This window comes from Mus musculus, chromosome 2 (genome assembly GCF_000001635.26).
Source record: "Mus musculus strain C57BL/6J chromosome 2, GRCm38.p6 C57BL/6J".
In the NCBI taxonomy this organism is placed as follows: domain Eukaryota; kingdom Metazoa; phylum Chordata; class Mammalia; order Rodentia; family Muridae; genus Mus; species Mus musculus.
In genome coordinates, this window is record NC_000068.7 from 77,926,419 (window position 1) to 77,946,574 (window position 20,156).

The 20,156-nt window shown below is 42.3% G+C and overlaps 1 protein-coding gene across 11 annotated transcripts in view; it reads right to left on the reverse strand.

Annotated features, from left to right (window-relative positions):
• Positions 1 to 19,938, reverse strand: part of Cwc22 (CWC22 spliceosome-associated protein) — a 65,198-nt gene extending 45,260 nt beyond the window's left edge. For 3 of the 11 annotated variants that reach the window (NM_001362664.1, NM_172667.2, NM_001362658.1), the window contains exons 1-6: positions 19,732 to 19,938; positions 10,175 to 10,304; positions 6,281 to 6,345; positions 5,017 to 5,127; positions 2,838 to 3,080; positions 790 to 918 (exon numbers count right to left, since the gene is read on the reverse strand). In NM_001362664.1, coding sequence (NP_001349593.1) covers positions 790 to 918; positions 2,838 to 3,080; positions 5,017 to 5,127; positions 6,281 to 6,345; positions 10,175 to 10,201 — 575 coding nt within the window. In that variant the 5' untranslated portion in view covers positions 10,202 to 10,304; positions 19,732 to 19,938. The other 8 variants (NM_001362659.1, NM_030560.5, XM_006500433.2 and 5 more) reach the window with 5 other exon arrangements.
• Between the last annotated feature and the right edge of the window lie 218 nt (positions 19,939 to 20,156).

The following is a 20,156-nucleotide window of genomic DNA, read 5'->3' on the forward strand; positions in this document are numbered from 1 at the left end:
CAAAGTAATAAAACATTAGTTTCAAAGCCTGACAAAACATCTAACTAGACATTTCAAGACGATACAGACATGCTGACATGAAGCATCACCTATCAGACGAATACAGAGTCAAGGCACACGATGTATCGTCTCATACCTAAATAATGGCTGCCATAAAAATAACCAAAGGTGAGCGTTTCCAAGGAGGCAGAGAACAGGAAGCACACAGGGACTGTGAACAGGAATGCGCAGCAGTGCAGCCAGCAGGGAAGACTAAGCCTCTGAGCTACACCGCACACCCCCACACCATTACCCACAAGAGCCAAAGGGAGTGAGTGCCATGTCAATGACAGACAGGGAATGTCATTTACACAATGGAATGCCACTCAGCATTAAAAAAAATTAAAGAAATCCTGACACATGACAACACAGAATATACATATTAAAGTAGCACACTGTTACTAAAAAATTTATAAAGATTTTATGCCAATTAAAAAAAAATAAAGTGGTTTGAAATAGCATATTTTAATAATTGTTATGCCTCATGGATTTAAATTATTGGAGACATTCAATAAATATCCACGCAAAACTATGGCATGATAGCAAATCTCCAAAAGCACTGGTTTATTACTCTTGAACAACATGGTTTAAGTTATTTAACAGCCTACATTTAAAAAGAACTGTATTTCAAATAAACATTCACAAAAACCTTTAAAATGAAGTAGCATAACAAATCAATGCTTACTGTTCAGAGACATTATGCTTCTTTCAATGAGTTACTATGAAATATACAAGGTTCTGGCTACTTACCTCCCTCTGACAATGTTCTCTTGAAGGAGCTCTTGGATAATAATGCTTATATTAGAGATGTTGACCTTGTTGATGAGACCATTGATGGATTTCTTCAGAGCCTCCCAGCTCATCCTCTGATATGCTAAGCTAAAAAATACCAAAAGAAGGGACCGTCACATGGGACCTTGGAACTGACATGCTGTCTTGAGCATCTGAAAGACCTTCTGTTTAAGCAGATAGCTGGGAGCTGCCCAGCTGAAAGCTATAAGGCTGGGCTGCTTTAAACTTCCATTTGGGCATTTCAGCCTCGATTAGATGTATTACACTTAATAATGCCCAAGGTCTTTTAAAGCTCTTTAAGAACCTGTGATTTTTGTAATTACATCTCTGTAGGAAACCAGAGCCTTTTCCTCTATCTGCTTCTTTGAAGTCTAGTGAAATTAGTAGGCCTCCTGAAACGCATATAATACAAATGGTTACAACAGGTCCCCAGATAGTCATCAGAGCACAAAAAAAGAACAGGCTTGATCCAGTGTGCTCTGAGCATCTTCAGACAGAAAATATCAAGAGGTAGGAAGCCAAGTACCAATCTGAATTCCAAGTAACACGGCCATACCCAGTATTGCACAGTATCCATAATGTACTCTTTGGGACTGTATACTATAGTTACACTTCCAGTAGAAAGAAATGCTAAAATTTAGTTAGGGATTAATAAAAATTAAAATGCATTTTTCCCAATCCAGATTCTTGATCTGACTGCCTGAATTTCCTGTAGGGAGCTACGGAAAGCTGGAGTGAGGCAGTCCTGCAGAGAGCAGCAGTGAGGTGGGCGCTGCTGGGTATTAGGTCACTGATACCCAGTCATAGGTCATTGCTTAGAGCTGCCGTAAACAATGAGGGTGAGAGGCAGACTGACAGACTGACTTGCAATTCATAGTTTGCTGCTGCTTCAAAATTCTCTATCAATCCAACTCTTTGCCTCTTACTGTCCACAGATGGCAAAGGTGACCCAATGTCCCACTCCACACACTTTGGTAAGTTCCTATCTCTAGAGAAACAGATCTATGAATTAGTAACTAACCTAGCCAGTAAGATATTGCTCGGGCATAATCACAGCCACCTAGGAAACTGGAAGACATCAAGCACAGTGACATTTCCAAAGTCAGGAGCTCTAACTCCACGAAGGAAATCCTACAGACTCCTCTTGCATCTCTACCCTCTGGTACCTTCTGCCCATGGAGCCCCCACTATGCATGAATTTTCTCCTAGAACTGCTTAAACTTGCGTATGTTGCTAACTCTCCCCCTGCCTACTGTACCGAGGGTGCAGTAATTCAATCACTAACACTTTCCTTTCACAACTGGAAAGAACGCTTTGCACTGGATTGGGAAGATACTTCCACCGCCTCCTCCGTGCTGCCTTTGTGAACATACGCCTAGGCGGGGATGCTGGCACTAATGGAGGTCAGCTCTCACTCTATCTCCCACGCTACATTTCAAAGATCACCGGAAGCAAGCTCTCCCACACACACACACACACACACACACACACACACACACACACATCAGCTCCCAACATCCACCTCCAAGTCCATGTAAAAAATGGCTGGCACAGTGCAGCACACTGAGAACAGAGATGAGACAAGTGCACCCCTGTGGCTTGCTGGCCCACCAGCATGACCCACTTGGCAAGTTTCAGACCACTGTGAGACCCGGTCTCAAAAAGAAAAAGAAATAAAAATGGACAGTACCTCAAAGTTATCCTCTGGCTTCCAAACACAGCTATAAGTATGTGAGTAACACAAATATGTAGGAGTATATACATGCACATGCACACACACACTTACACATATTCATATACACAGAGAGAAAGAGAGACATGGAAAAAGTTATGAGCTAATAGCACAACAAGCAGTATACAGGTTCTACAGTAAGTACGAGAGGCCTACAACTTGTCATCTCTATCATGGTAAACGAAGCACACTCTTAACAACCGAAGCTGACGACATTACTCTATTCCTTGCTGGGGGAGGCTCTTTGCTCTGGAGGTGCAGTACATCAGCGTACCTGCTTTTATCTGTGATCTGCTCCTGCATCATCCTGAGCTTCGCAGGAGGGATATACGCTCCCCCAGTGCGGGTGAGCAGCGGGTCCAGCTCATCCTTCTTCTTCTTCCATGTCGGTTCCTCCTGAGGAGAACTCTGCCCTCCGCCTCGGGCTGGACTCCTGTCAGGGGATGGCGATTTCCGGGACCGTTTCCGATGATCTGCATCTCTCTCTCTCTCTCTGCGTTTTTCTCGGTCCCTACTTCTATAAAAAGGGGTGGGGAGGTGGGGGAAAGCATACAGTCATTCTTACAATGAAGTATAGAGAGAATGAGTGAGACTGTAAGAGACGAAAGGTTCAGGATGGTGAAGCAATACTCACAGAGAGGGTACCTGACTCAGGGCTAAGGCTTAGAGTAGGCTTTAGCGTGGCTGCAAGCCGTGAGGGTGACACTCTTTACCTAAGAGGGCCACATGCTGCAAAACTGCGCAGGGGCATCAAGACCAGACAACAGCAACTAGAAATAGTGAGGACTCTAACGTGGCAGCAGTAGCTGAATCAAAGCACTGAAAAAGCCAACCAGTATCTGTTAAAATGCTTACACTAGAGATGACGGAAAACAGTTTCTAAGCAGGCAAAAGCGTGGCATGAAAATTAAGATGAAGTAGTTTGTGGTACATCTGGTAAACTGTACAGAGAAGAAATAAGAGTTTATTTTTATAATGTTACATTTAAATGTAAATGTATTATAAAAACCTAAGAGTTGAAACTGTCATTTGAAAGAATTGCTGTTTTTATCAGAAGTTTCAGGGGCCCCTGTTACTACGATGCTGTGGGAAGGCCCATTTTCTAGTTACAGTCACTCTTTCCTTTAATGTATGTATCTTTTCTTAAACACCTTTTAAAACTTCGCTTTTATTTCCTCTAAAAACATAAAACCCCCAAGTGGTCAGCAAGAGGACTGGGGCAAACTCTAGCTGATCTGCTAGCAACACGCTCCGGGAGAGCCGCTCTGGCAGCGGGGACCAGCACTCCTTGAGTGCTGAGAGAAGCTGGGATGCCCCAGCAGATGCAGTCACTTCCATCCAGTGACCTGACTCATTCTCACTGTGCAGATGCAATCCAGACAGAAACGTTCATGAAATATTTTGCAACTATTCACTCTTTTAAAAAAAGATGTATTTATTTCTTTGTTTGTGTATGTGAGTTAAGAGCATATGGGAGTTAAGAGCAACCAGTGCTCTGCTCTTATCTGCTGAGGCATCTCTCTAGCCCTCAACTTTATTTTGAAGGTAAAACCTAGTCTGCTTGCTTTACAGTATGACTGAGGGCCTCATGAGACTTTATACCCCTACAATGGACCAAACACAAGGAGTTATACTGAAGTAACACAGGTAGGGGTTACAAAACCTGTGGGCTTTGGAGACAAAATTAAGATCAAGATGTAGTATCAATTATCAACCAGAAAATTGTTGACTTGGAGGAACAAGAGTAGCCAAGTTTTCCAAGACTCAAATAAAAGTCATTTATTTGGGGTGGGGTGGGGTGGGGGGGACTCGTAAGAATTAGGAATTCCATTCTCCGTATTCCTCCAGCATACTAGAGAATAAGATGCCTACGTGACAACATACACCTTTCCTTTAGTGTAGCTCCTGAGGAAAATCACAGAACAGAACGCACTCCATGCTGCAGTACAACATGGACGACACCTCGGTCGAGGTCAGTCAGATCCTGCTGACACTGTTAGGTTATAAAATACAAATGACCAAGCATTTTTAGACCCAAGTTTCTTCAGTCATAAAAACAGGCAGTATCTACTATATTTATCTGTTGTCTTAAGACTTAATTCACACAAAGCCCTGCTTAGAAGCCTGGCCCCTAAAAGCATGCAAGCACCAATAGCGGCTTGTGTTAACCTTTGTTTTCATTATAGAGTAAAGAGAACTTGGGCTGAGTACGTGTAACATGTGCACAGCCCAGGTTTGGATCCCCAGCACCACACACACTGGGCATGACAGTGCAGGCTGTAATCCCAGTGCTCAGAAGGTAGAGGTGGGAAGATCACACGTTCCAGGTCATTCTCAGCCTTTTCAGTACAAGATCAGCCCGGGATGTGTTGACCCAGTCTCCGACCGAAGGCTAATCAAATACTATGTAAAGGACGTCACTTTTCTGCAGGAAGACTCTTACTTACACTTACCGTGATTCCATGCTGTCATCGTAAGAGTATCCTCTTCTAGATCGCTCATAGTCTGACCGGCTGTAATCAGAGTAACCTCTATCCCGGGGGGACCGCTCTTGCTCTGTGTATCTAACACAGAAGAAAACCCAAGTTGTACTTAGAAAACAACTCTGTTATACTTGGAAAGTCCAGTATCAGTGATGCCAAGGGGCTTTACAACGGCACCACATCTTAATGAACTATTTTAACTATGGCTCATTGTCCTGGCACTGATCCACAGTCTGAATTACAAAAGCTTCTAGCATGGGCACAGCAAAACAACTCCTGGAACTAACAAGATTCACTCATCCTGATTCAAACTCCCCTTGGTAAAGGAATAAATCTAGAAACTATACATGATGGGCAGAAAGAGGCTTTGTTACAAATACCTCCTTGTAGCTATACTGAGCGAGTGCAAGCAATGTCAGTAACTGTTATTCTAGTTAACACTACTCTAAACATTAGACTCATTAGATATCATTCTGAAAACTGCAGTACTGAAAACATTGAACAAACAAGAATGGATCCCATTAATCTATTGTTTGACACTTAAAACTCAATAAAATCAGAGAGCATTGAGGGAAGTTAAATATATAACCTACATGGTACTATAATTTGTGTTTCATATACATATCTACAATAACCTTGCACCTGTGTGTGTCTGGGACTGGCATAGAGTAGGTGACTGGTAAGGGTGACAGTGGTCACAAGCCAAGGACCTAAAGCAAAAGTCCCAGGAGTTCTCTGGCAGGATGGAACAGGTCTGAAGTGCACAAGGCATAGGGTGCCTCCCCTGAGGGTTATTTTAGTGACCCTCACAGAGTAAATGATACGGCTATAGTACTGGTACTAATTTTAGATTTCTTATTTCAATATAATCATGCTATAATATAAATAAAAACTTAATATAAAAAGGTGTGTGAATATATAAGCAAGCTATAACAGCAAAAGCAGTACTTCAATGTCCACCCTAAAATTAAGAATCAAAGAATCTGGGTGGTGGCACAGGACATTAATCCCAGAACTCAGGAGGCAGAGGCAGGCAGATCTCTGTGTTCAAGACCAGCCTAGTCTACAGAGCAAGTTCCAGTGCAGCCAGAGTTACACAGAGGAACTCTGCCTGGAAAAACAAAACAACAAAAGCAAACAAAAAGCAACAAACAACAACAAAAGCCAAAACAAACTGAAACAAAAAGCATACAAACAATTTGCCGGCCATAAGGAATTCAGAGAGGACAGGTACCTGTCTTCTGGGGAGGAGCTCCGGCGGTATGAACTGTGGGTCTCCCTTCTGTTGTGACCAGAGGACTGCTTCCAAAGAAGGTAAAAAAAGAAACGGAGGAATGGTTCAAGACTAGTTACACTAAAATATATACACAATGATACGTATCTAAACAGATTAACAGTACTTTACAAATTACTTACAAATTTTCTTTGTGATCCAGAGAGCTATAGGCGCCCTGAATTACATAAGGCTCTATCTTAAAAGATTGATCTTATATATGTACGTGTGTGTGTGTATGTGTGTGTATGTATATATATATATTATATATGTATAACGTATATATGTATATATATACATTAAATTTCACCAAGAAACACAATAGGGGGCTGAGGAGATGAATAAAGGCATAGAAATAGTAATAGCATATGCCTGACAGCCTAAGTTCAATTCTTAGGACCCATATAAAAAACTGGAAGTAGCAGGTAGTACCCATCTATAGTTCTGCACTCCTATGCTCTGTGGGAGTTGGAGACGTAAGTGGTCAGAAGTTCCCATAGGCAGAACAGTGGCAGAATCAAAATGAGACCCTGCGTAAAAACAGGAGGTATCTCCCTTCATCCCTCTCCCTCAAACACAACCAACAAATCTTAAAACATAAATAAACGCAATGAAGCAGAATTATTTAGTATGTATGATACAGGCTTTATAAAACTGTATACCAAGACCCTATCCCCAGCACTGAAGTTTTAACGCCCTGCAGAGTATCTGCTCAGCTTGCCTGAGGGTTCCACACCCCAGAAACTTCCCACACCTCAAAACATTCTAGGTCAAATATATACAAGACATACCACACTCAACAGTTACTATAAACTATGGTTATTTACTGATTATTTATCATGAGCTACAGTTTCCCGTGTACTCATTCAAAGGGACACAAAATACAAGAAAGAACAGAGGAACTGAAGATCTTCACACCAGGAATTATTCTTTATTGTAGAGAGTTTATGTAGATTTGTGTGTTAACCAGATTAGCCCATGTAAGTGAGAGAGAGAGAGGAAGAGTCAGACACAGGGGAGACAGATAACATTACAATTACCCTATCCACATTTTCTTTTATAAGAGAGGCAATTATTTTGACTACATTAGGAAGACAGCCTCAATTCTGTGCTAATGATTTTTAACACATCTCCGCAACAGCTGCTGTGAACAAGAGGGAGAAGCCAAAACCACAGAAGCCGTGAATCAGAAGGATTATGTAAATACAATCAAGTAACAAATGACTGGCACACTGCAGTAATGGTAACATGAGATCTTCAGGAGGGAACAATCACTGTGGCCCATAGATCTCATGGTGGTTTGCATGCAGTTTGGGTGGGGACAGAAGGTCACTGAATTAAAAAATACTTGTAGGTATAACAAAAATATTAAGAATATGAATTTCCCTTGTCACAATTTTAGATTAAATCAACACAACTTACTTGAGAAAGTAATACAGTAAAAATACTTTTAAAAATTCTCCAAATTTGTTAGCAAAATAAAAGTCAGGTGATGTTGTTTAGTCACTCAGTGTAATTGACTTATGAGAACAGAATGGAGAGGTGCGTGAAGCGGGGCCTGAGTGCAGTGACTCTGAGCACCTCTAGTATGGCCACAAGTCCCTGGGGGAGGGTAGAGAATGGCTCCTGCCACTCTAGTTAATTGCTAATGGCTAATTCAAATGAATGATAGAGGCAGATTGAATACAGCTGGCCACTGAGTCTGAAGGACATGGTAACTGAAGCCACCTATTTCTTGATTGGTATGGTGCCACCGAGACCCTCAAGGACCACAAGCGAGACCACTGAAAAGAGCACAGGAAGGGTTACGCCGTTCTCTCCCTGTAGAGGTATCCGACTAAAGATGAATGCTTGCATGAGGCTCAACGACAGTCCTCACAAGTCTCCTTTCTCCTGCTGACGCCGGCTTTTACCATTCTGTCAACCACCTAAATGAGCCCTCAATAAATTAACTGTAGACTAATGAACACAAATTCAAAAGCAACAGATTTCAGACCAATGTAGGAAAAACTCTAATGACAGGGATAGTGAGCCCCTGCCAATGGAAACAAGTAACAAGAGGCTGACTGTCCACTGAGCACAGAGGCCAGAGGTTCTCACACCCTGGAGAATGGAAAAAGACGAGAGAACCAGCTTTGACAGCACATGCTATGTACAGCAAAGGGGCTCAGTCTACTTCTCTCTTCAAAGAAGTTCATGGGTACAGAGCTAATGGGACAGTTGAAGGGATATGTGCATGTATCTGTAATTAAGTAAAAATCTATCTTTCCTTTCACTGACTCCAATACACTGGCTTATGAACCTCACAAGACAAAGAAGTTCAATGGCTGGCGGACTTTCCAAGACCACTGAGGCAGACTTCTGAAAGCCCGTGGATTTACTGTTCCTTGTTATTGCTCTGACCTCACATTCTACAACTCTCCAGCATCCATTGCAGTCACACCGGACTCTATGCACTTCCTGTCCCCACTTTCTGATACATTCTCCCCACTAGATATCTATACAGTCAACTCTCTTGCTTCTAAGAAGTCTCTCCTCAAAAGACTGACTGGCGACCTTCTGTCACAATAGGCCCTGTACTTACCCCCCATTACAAGGTGCAACACAACAGTCCTCCTTACTCCATTTCTTTTCTCCATAGGCCAAAGCTTACAGGTAACATTCTAATATACTACTAGCTTACTTATTATAGCTTATTTATAATCAAGTTTATGATTTACTTCGTTTCCTCATACCAGAAAGTAAAATACAATGATAAAGAAATTTTGTTCATTTTTGTTACAAAGGACTAAGAAGTCACTGCAACTTAATTCACTCCTCGTTTGTTGAATAAACGAACATCTAAAGTAAAGTACAACACGAAAGCCCACTTCCACATACGAAGTGACTGGACAAGCAGGAAAGAGTCTAGACTGACTGAAGGAAGGAACTCTTCCTTGCGCATCACTCAGGAAAGCACACTCCATGAGAATGATGTTATCACTGCTAACACTACTTGTTATTCCTTTTTCACATGTATTCATTATATGATTCATGTAAACTCACATGAATGTAATTATGTATGTCTCATGTATGCAATTACATATGTATATAATTTCATATGTATACAAGTAATATACATATGTATATACACAATGTGTTGGCTAGTCTTATGTCAACTTGACTCACTAGAGTTATATGAAAGGAGGGGACCTCAATTGAAAATATGTCTCTATCATATCATCTGGCTATAGGGCATTTTCCTACTTAGTGGGTGATGGGGAGGGCCTAGCCCACTGTGGGTGGTGCCATCCTAGGGCTGGAGGTCCTGGGTTCTATAAGAAAGCAGGCTGAGCAAGCCAGTAAGCAGCACCCCTCCACTGCCTCTGCATCAGCTCCTGCCCTGTGTGAGTTCCTGTCCTGACTTGCTTTGACGATGAACAGTGCTGTGGATACGTAAGCTGAATAAACTCTTCCTTCCTCTCAAGATGCTTTTCAGTCACGGTGTTTGGTCACAGCATACACACATGCACACACGAGAACACACAAACACACACACACACGGGGGGGGGGGGGAGAGCGAGAGGGAGAGAGGAAGAGAGGGAGAGGGAGAGGGAGAGGGAGAGGGAGAGGGAGAGGGAGAGGGAGAGGGAGAGGGAGAGAAGAAAGGGGATACCAGCATGCTTTCTCAGCTGTCCCTTTACTCAGTATTATTCCTACCTGGTCCTCTTTGTTTGAAGCTGTGTTGAGGGGTCAGAGCATGCATGAGCCCCCGCTGCTGTCTGAATGGACTGTTTTGCCTCTAGGAAAGATCTTTGGTTGAGGCACCGGCATCAGCTGACTATGAGCTTACATCTTCAAGTTTCCAACACTTACCTTCATGTGTGCCACACTACTTTTCATTTTCTGCTGTCAGCTGCCCCAGATTCTTCAGGTTCATTCAAGTGACACGTGCTCAGTGGTTTGAGTTCCTCGACAGTTTTCTTTTTCTGTCTCTACACGTCACCTAAAACACAATAACACAAGCTTGTTAACAATGACTGACACTATGTGCAATAATGGCCTGTTCCTTCTAAATAACAGGAGGCACCTAACCACTTCATTTTCCTTAATTAGCAAAATAGATATAATTGAAGCTTTAAAATGAAATCTCCAAAAAGTTGCAGAAAAGAAAGTGTACTTAATATGTATTAGTAAGACTAGAAAAGCAAGAGAATAAATAGCAGGCTTATTCTCACAGGGACCGGAGTTAATTTATAAACAGCTTTTACAACACCAGGTTGAAATGCTTCCGCAAGGGAAACTTACACCACCAAGTATTGTATATAAAAAGAAACCAAGAAAACAATAGCCAACTTTTGCATATCAATTATATAAATGAAAGAGCCAATGTTTGTACAGAAACAATCTTTTGAAATATACTCCATATGGAAAGACAACTTGATAAACTGAGATGTCTTAGCCTGCTTTACTAAAGGCATAAGGCTTCAGATACATGCGTATTTAAAGACGTAGCATTAGGTTCTGAATAAACCTAAATCTGCACTAAATGTCTTCTGCATGCATATGTGCATGTATTCATTCACATGTGCCTATGGCGATCACAAGACAACCTCTGGCTTCTCTCCTCAGCCATTGTCCACCTTTCTTTTAGTCTCTCACAGCCTGGGAATTGCCAAGCAAGTGAGGCTGGCTCACCTGTGAATCCCAGAGATCTGCCTGTACTGTCGCCTCCATGCTTGTACAAGCAGGAGCCACCATGCCCAGGAATCAAACCCAGGTCCTTATGCTTGCAAGGCAAGTCTTTACTAACTAAGCCATCTCCCAGCCAAAAATATGTTGTCTAATAGCCTTCAGCTGAATATATTTTAATTTCTATGAAGTGCAGAATTGGTAATTATATTCACATAGACCTGCCAATCAAAATTTTTATAATTACATACAATTTATAGTCTGAGGAAATCAAATCACAAAGATAAAATGAAATACAGGAAAACAAAAGAATAAGAAGATACAGGGAGTACAGAGAACATAGTTAATACTGAAATGACTGACTCCATCTGCAAAGTTAGCCTAGGCTGCTGTGTCTCATGAAGGAAATGGCATTTCATTGTCCATCTACGTACTCCCAGCTCTTCCACTCTGCCTCCTCTTCCATGAGGGGATTGTATACATGTTTTATTTAGGGCTCAGCACCTTTAAAAGCTCTGCTTTTGCCCCCTATTCACCGTACTTGTCTTTCTCATTAAAAACAAAAGTATAGTGTCCTGTCTACTTTTTATGTCAATTTAATACAAGCTAGTGTCATCTGAGACAAGGGAAACTCAACTGAGAACATGTCTCCCTAAGATCAGACTGTAGGCAAGCATGTAGGGCATTTTCCTAATTAATGACTGACTGGGGAGGGCCCAACTCATTATAGATGGGGCCATCCCTGGGCTGATAGTCCTTGGTTCTATAAAAAAGCAGGCTGAGCAAGCCACGAGAAGCAAGCCATAAGTAGCCCTCCAGGTTCCTGCCCTGTTAGAGCTCCTCCCTTGGCTTCTATTAACGGACTGAGATTCAGGATATGTTAGCCTCCTTGGAGCTGTTGTTGGTCACATGTTTCGTCACAGCAACAGTGACCCTAAGACAGCAGGATTTGTCTATAGGTATAAACTATTCAGAGGCTACTCTGACACTATCGGCTTAACTAAACAACAAGCTCCCCACTAGGGCCTATGACTTCTCCAGCCAGGATCTGACTGGAGTTTATACTTTCATTCATGAGTCTCCTCCTGTGGAGCAAGCCTCCAGACCAATCCGAGAGCAGCTGGCTACCCACACACCTGTAGGGTCCCTATTGCACAAGTGTCCCCTTCCTGCCTGGCAGGCTGGTACTGAAGTCTGTAAGGTTCACATCTGAGCACTGGCTGACTTTCCAACCCAGCAACCTGGGCAACACATTCTAGCTCTCCGAAAGCTAGTTAGCTGGAGGCAAGTTTTCAGTTTGTTCACTTCCAACTTGTCTTACAATCAAGGTATGTGGTGACTCTAAGAACATGGTCTTAGCATGTTGAAATTTAACAGAGAACTATGCTAAATTACACTGTTAAAAAATTATTTAATTACAATTAGTTTTTAAAAAGCATACCTAAAATGTAAAGCTAGATTTACCTGATGCCCAAATCATCTAATAGCGCCCTCAATGGAAATGTCAGCATCCGTAAACAAATGCCACATTGGGAAATACAAGCTGGAAAACTTAGAAAATATTCTTTTACCCAAACTGGCTTACTCCCTCGCAGTGCCAGACCAAAAGACAGTGGTGTTACTAAGAATGCTTCTTTCTAATCTGCAACAGGGATTTACTTGATCAGTATACCTGGAATGAGCTACAGAGATGAGCTAAGCAAGTGAATCACTCGCCTCCGCTGCGCCAAGGCACTTTCCTGCACTTACTTCTTCAGCCTCGCTTCTCTCCTTTCCTAGCTACACTAATTGCAATTCTCTATGTATTTCCCTTCAAAATGCTTATTTATTTATACTTAATGAGTTTTCTTTCTGTTTAGTGTTATCCTTTCTGTTTGTAACTTTCCACACAGAGTAAATAATTTCAGACACTCCCACACAGTCTTTTACATTTCCATGTCTCAAAACGATAAAGAGCAAAGCGGGTAACGGCGGCTGTAGAGGGACTGCTGCCGTTCAGAAAACACGTAAGCGCCTCTCATCGTCCAGATGTGTACAGAGCATGCACGCCTCATGGAAGGTTCTGAGAGCTCAGTATGTGGGGGCTTTACACTTAGAGACTAACTGGAAATTCCTGCAATGAGAGCAGTTACATAAAATTGAAAGCTGCCGCTGCTCTTCCCAACACCACTATATGGACTCTGTGATGAATTATTAAACTTCTCGTCCTGTCACAAAGAAGCAACTCAGCAAAAGCACACCTGCTTCTGTGAGTAAAGAGGCTATTTCATAATAGAAGATGCAGCACTCCAGAGAACAGTACTTTACGAGGATGGCTATTTTCCTGTTCCAGCAAGCACCAGAAACCAAATATGTAGTACCATTTGTATGACATACTTCAAACTGTGAGCCAAAACCTATGAAATTATGTATCTGTTGATTACATGAAACCTTCAGAACGTGAAGAAATACTCCGATGGACTGACTGCATTGTCCTCTTGACACAACACTTCTAGCTCCGTTCATTCCCTGGGTGTGTCTAATCCATGAGAGGACTGACTGAAATATGTGACACAAAACTTGCTAATAGTCTGTTCTGCACTCTACAGACTAGCAGCAGGCTTAACAGGCTTTAAAAAAAAATCCAAGTTGTCTGATGAGGAAATGGTAATATTAAACAATATTCAAAATTTAAGAAGAATCTTAAGTTAGTTTTAAACAACAAAGTGGAAGGCAGTATGACAGAGACTCAGAGACATGCCTTTTCCCTTAGTAAATATTCCACTCCTTTCTTAAAATATAAAAAAATCATGAATGTCAAAACAGGTCTGATGTAAGCACATAGAATAAGACATGCAACCCTATGTTTGTTTGCTTCCAAGTCACTAACGAGTCGGATGCTCTGTGTCCCCACCTGAATTCAATCCCGGTGCTCCCACACAAGAGGGATCTATGCAGATAGCTCAGGATATTGCCTGTTTCAAAGAGAAACAATGGTTACAAACATTTGACCAGTCTTCTGGTCTTTGATTCTCTGTACAAAGAAAAGCTTCAAGTTTAGAATTCGGAGATACCTTAAGACAGTAATGTGCAGATGATTAGAAAAAAAAAAAACCCTAAAAATAATTTTAATGAGCACTATACATTATCAACTAGGTGGAAGTTGTTATCTGCCTTCATTATTTCTTCTTCTTCTTTTTTTTTTTTTTTTTTTTTTTTTCAAGACAGGGTTTTTCTGTATAGCCCTGGCTGTACTGGAACTCACTTTGTAGACCAGGCTGGCCTCGAACTCAGAAATCCGCCTGCCTCTGCCTCCCAAGTGCTGGGATTGAAGGCATGCGCCACCACGCCCAGCAGTTTAGTTTTAAATAATTTTTAAAATCTACATGTTGAACTTATTTATAGTCTATTTTGCTCCCTCCCTATGCTGCGAAGATGGTTTTGATAGGTCCCAACTTGATGTCCCTATTCTTAACTTCACTACACTCCTCCTCCTCATCCTTTCTTTCTCAGCGTTGGTCAGGGTTATAAAATGATCTGTTGTAAAATCCAGAAAGAACTCCCTGCTTTGACCAGACACTGCTACAGACCTGGTCCTGCTGAGCCATCCATCCCTCTGTCCTTCCAAGTTCTCAGTTCTCAGCTTATATATCACCACTCAGCAATTCCTCTGCCTCCTGCTCTTGCCTTTTAAGTTATACTTTGCTCATGGATTCTTCGTTCTGTTCATTACTATAACATGACACTGGAAGCTTTTGACACATGCAAGTCATAAGAACAAATGACTATGGATGACTTTCATCTTGCTATATTCTCTGAAGAGCACCTTCTTTTCTACAGTGTCGGCTGTCATTCCAGTCTAGCCCATGCTTCTTTATGGAGCTCCAGTCAGAGAGGAAGCCCCCATATGGACCCTGATGGCCTCCAAAAGAAGGCAGTGCAAACTGGCCTTATTTCCTTCTCTCCATTTGAAGCCAGCTTTTCCTCTAGCTTGTCTCCTGTAAATGTTCCAAAGTGGCAATTCATTTTTTTCTTTACTCCCTGTCAGTCATCAAGTCTTAATTTTATTCTTTTTCTTAATAGAAGAAACAAATTTGCTGGGGTTTTGTTTGTTTGTTTTTCGAGACAGGGTTTCTCTGTGTAGCCCTGGCTGTCCTGGAACTCACTCTGTAGACCAGGCTGGCCTCAAACTCAGAAATCCGTCTTCCTCTGCCTCCCAAGTGCTGGGATTAAGGGTGTGCGCCACCACTGCCCAGCCAGATTTGCCGTTTTCCCATTCTCTGCCTCTGTATACAAGAGGCTGGTGGGAGTTTCTGTTTAGAGAAGATTCCCTAATAGAACGTTAGCTTCATTCCAGAGCCAGAGGGTTTGATAAGATTTCTCAGACTTTTAGCACCATCTGTAACAATCTCTGAAATATAAGTTCCCTTTGCATACTAAACTTGGCACTCCACTTATGAGGAGCAAAAGGATCCTTTTAAGTATCTGTGAAGCTGCCCGTGGGGTAACCAGGCTTTGAAATTAAACATAGATTCCATTAGAACATATTTAGGATTATCCCCTACTTTCCAAATGTCCTTAGACATTTCTAAAACAGAAACCTTTGTCTCTAGATCTGTTTCTACAATGTTTCACTTTACAATATATTTTTAACAGAAAATAATTTCTTCAATAGCAGTACTTCTGCTACTGAACAGAACAAAGCCTAAGGAGCCTCCTCCCTGCCACTCTCCTGAGTCATGGAACTTAGATCCTATCTCTGTCTCTTAGCTTACTTTCCTATATAGCCTTGGCTCATGGGTTTGGTGCCTGGGAGTGGGGCTTAATTTTATTCAGTAGCCTGGTGCCTCATTCATCGAGCAAATAGTGTCATTATAGTTTCTCTTGATCTACTGATTTAAACGCAGGTTTCTACCCATTTTCATGATAACAAAGACCAAAGAAAACATTAATTTAAAAAGACCATCATCCTCACCACAATTCGTGCCTTTCAACGAAACACTTTAGTGCTTCTAATCATAAACCCAATATTTCTTCATTTGTTCAAGCTTATTTGTGCAGAAGAGTCTCTTTGAGACTGTAACAACTGAGAAAATACAAAATACAGGACCTCAAAATGATGAGGCTATACCATACAGTCTTTCTGATAAAAACAGCAGCTGTGGATAGGAAGGTAATATTTACATTACACGACACACAAGACATCAAAAGGTGAATGTTCTTAACCTTTAGGTAGAGGAATGTCTAGATGTTGTAGCTATGCTACAAACACACTATTGCTAGGTGTACAAAAAACAGGAGGTACCAATGCCAAGTCCTAAAGGATAAGTAGGAATTCTATCCATACAGAACGAAAAGGGACAGGGGCCCACATACATACAGGCTCAAAGACATTTAAAACTAACAAACAAATGAATGATGACTTCAAGTCATTCCCGTAAAGGAAGCACGTAGAAAATGAACATAAATGATGTGGACCCTAAGAGACTCACGAAGCTAAATCATGAAAGGCCTTCTATGGATACAGCAAATCTCTGAAATTTTCAATCACTGACATAAACACACACACACAGACACACACACAAAGCTAAGATAGTACCAGATACATAACATGTTCAAAATCTAAAAGTTTTGTAAGGGGAAGTGTATTAGTCAGGGTTCTCTAGAGTCACAGAACTTATGGATAATTTCTAAATAGTAAAGGAATTTATTGATGACTTACAGTCGGCAGCCCAATTCCCAACAATGGTTCAGTCGCAGCTGTGAATGGAAGTCCAAGGATCTAGCAGTTACTCAGTCTCACGCAGCAAGCAGGCGAAGGAGCAAGAGCAAGAGCTAGACTCCCTTCTTCCAATGTCCTTATATTGTCTCCAGCAAAAGGTGTAGCCCAGATTAAAGGTGTGTTCCACCACACCTTTAATCCTAAAGGTGTGTTCCACCACACCTTTAATCCCAGATGAAAGGCATAGCCCAGATTAAAGGTGTGTTCCTTAACTCGGAGATTCAATCTTCTGGAATCCATAGCCACTATGGCTCAAGATCTTCAAACCAAGATCCAGATAAGGATCTCCAAGCCTCCAGATAAGGGTCACTGGTGAGCCTTCCAATTCCGGATTGTAGTTCATTCCAAATATTGTCAAGTTGACAACCAGGAATAGCCACTACAGGAAGGTAACTTTAGATTATCTTAGATCCGAAGAGGAGTCAAGTTATTTTGACATCACATAAAGAATATTCCTCTACCCCTTATTCTTGGGGCCACCAAGCTGTCTGTCATTATCTGCATCAAGGCAGCACTAGTAGATGCTGTGTGCCCAAGAGGTAACTGGACCCGAATGTAGCATAGGCCTTCATCTTCACTTCATACTTTGTGTCTGCACTCCACAAGTCAAATCTGGTCCCCAGCTTTGTCAACAAAATCTGCTAACTTGCACAGATTGGTTAGAAATGACCTTTCATATCATTAGAAGTTATGTTTGTATACTTTTTTCTTCTGAGCATATTCTGGTGTAAAGGAAATATTACCATGTAGCCTCTAGACACCAAGCTCGACCACCCATCACAGAAGCTCTGATCTAGAAAGAGCCTCCCCTTGTAAAGTGATTCAGAGCACCCACAGGATAAATTTTCAAGGAGGAAGTATTGAACTTTGCCTGGCTTAAGCCACTACTGAGTTAGGCTCAAAGATAGATTAAAAACAGTTAATTCTGGGTCTCGCTTACTAAGTTATCAATTCTTTAATCATTGAAGCTTTTCCTAAAAAAGGATGCCCCACACTTTCTTTCCTTTCTGTTCACTGGCATTTACTAACATGGCACGATAGGCAAAGGCTTGTTTGAATCCACTCCCCTGCCCATGTGTGCTATCTTTTTAAAAAAAACATTTTAAAAAATGTCTTCAAAGTTTGTGCTGAGGTAAGCATTCAACTGTCTTCTCCCATGTTTACTTGGGAGGTGTAAGAAAAAGTGTTAACAAGCCTGAGAGTTTTCTGAAATCCTTAGTGCTCCATCGGCCTCCCTTGCTCGTAATTGTAGGGAACCTCAAAGTTGGCTCAAGACACTCCAAGAGCGTGTTCTCTGCACAAAGGAGACTTATTTGCCCCAGAAGGACAAAGGGCAAGAAACAGGAGACAAAGACAGGACACTAGGATGAGGGAGAAGGGGAAGGGAACAAGGGAGAGGGTAAAGGGGTATTTGTCCCAAGGGAACAAAGGACTGTCTCTGGATAGAGAGAAGACATACATATAGGAAAATATTAGCGTAGCGGGTAGAGGGGTTAGGCTGAGGTATTTAATTTAAATTGGGCATGTCAATTAGTTGACCCCAGAGAGGTTTTGGATTGTTGGACTTCAATGCTTTGATAGCTGGATCTCTGCAGGTTAGATCAGGGAACAGATCTTGGGGGCTAGCTTGAGGAATGTGATCTAACGGTTTTTAACAAGACACGGGGACTTGGGAAGGAGAGCCTTGTCCACCACATTCAAGCTGGCTAGAGTTCCTGCAGTAATTTCAGACTTACAGAGAAAACAAGGGAAATCTGACAGAAAAACCCTCAAAGACATTAGTTCCAATCTGCTGTATTACCGATAATCACTTCTTTCTGGAACTGGTCTATTTCCAGACTGAGTCTGACTGGGCCAGTCATGAACAAGGTAGGACTCAACTAAAATAACCAGTCTAAACCCGGCTAGCCCACACCTTTAATCCCAGCACTCAGAAAGCAGAGGCAGGCAGAACTCTTTAAATTTGAGGTCAGCCTGCTCTAAGGAGTGAGTTCCAAGACAGTCAAGACTACACAGAGAACAGGAAAAATAAATAAACAAAAGGCAGTTTAAATACAGAGCACAATTAACAGAAAAGGTAGCTCATTTTCACATGTATGGATCTTTTTTGCCTTCATATACATATAGGGACAGTTCAAGTTGCTGGTGCAAGTGGCTATCAGCAAGCAGGTATCCAGTCCCCTGAATCTGATATTATAATTTGTTGTGATCCATCTTGTGGGTGCTTGGATCGAACCTAGATCCCTCTGAAAGAGTGCTTTTAACCACTGGGCAAACTCACCAACGGCTTGCCGGGGCTCAGTTACTGTTTCTATTAATACCTTTCCCCAAATTATTCTTCCGGGGGGCGGGGGGGCGAGTTAAGTGGCTACAATGTATCAAAAAAGTCTTGCATTTAGAGCAGGTCAAACAGCTGGCACAGTGCTGTTTGTACTGTAGGGCCTGCAGCTCGCTAGGGGCAGGAACTGCAAACCCATGTTTGGAAGTTGCAAATAGTAGAGGCTTTTAGAGTTAAGGTTAACTACGTATGCGACCTAAACACAGAAGATGCGAAACATGGATCACTAGGGCTAAACATGACAGGGGTTCAGTCAAGTCAATGAAAACGATCCATAAATGAAAATGTAATAGAATTGGCTACTGGGATAAGCTGGAATGAGGCAAACGCGTTACCAGAATTTATTAATGCCAGCCCCGGGACGCCGACTGGGGACGCGACCCAGGGTGCTCCCAGGAGAGGTGTTCACCGACAACCCAGACCAAGGCCCAGACACGCACGCCCCGCCGCCGGCGCTAGGCCCAGCCGGCTCACACGGCACCTCGCGGGCCGCCGGTGGAGACGGCGCAGCCACATGAGGAAAGCAAGGCCCACCGGGCAAGCGCCCACTCGCAAGTCCCTGCCCTCTCCACGCGACCTAGCAACCCGCCGCCCCCACTCTGGCTCCTAGTCTATCCCGAGTCTTCAGAGTTCCGTAATTACCTAAAGCTCCACCGCGCCGCCATCATACCGGAAGAGCGTCAGTTCCCTTTCCCGGGTGAAAGTAGCGCGAGAAATTAGTGAAAAACTGGTAGTGAATTGGCAGGTATGTGATACGATTAATGATAATGCGGTATAGTAACACCTTGAGTCAAAGCAATCCAGCTAGTAACACTGTCATTCCTTACAAAGAACACGAGAAAAGAACATGTGAGTCCGAGTGAACTACAAAGTCCAGCATGCTCTGGCAGCGCGGACGGAAATGAGTTGTAGTTGGACCGCAGTGCATGACGGGAATTGTAGTTCGTTCGGATAGGAGGTCACACTAGAGACACTTTTGAGAGCTAGGTTTTCGAGGCATGCTTCTTATTCTAACACTACTCATCTTCTAAAGCCATAAAAAGTAGCTCTTAGTAGACACCGTAGCT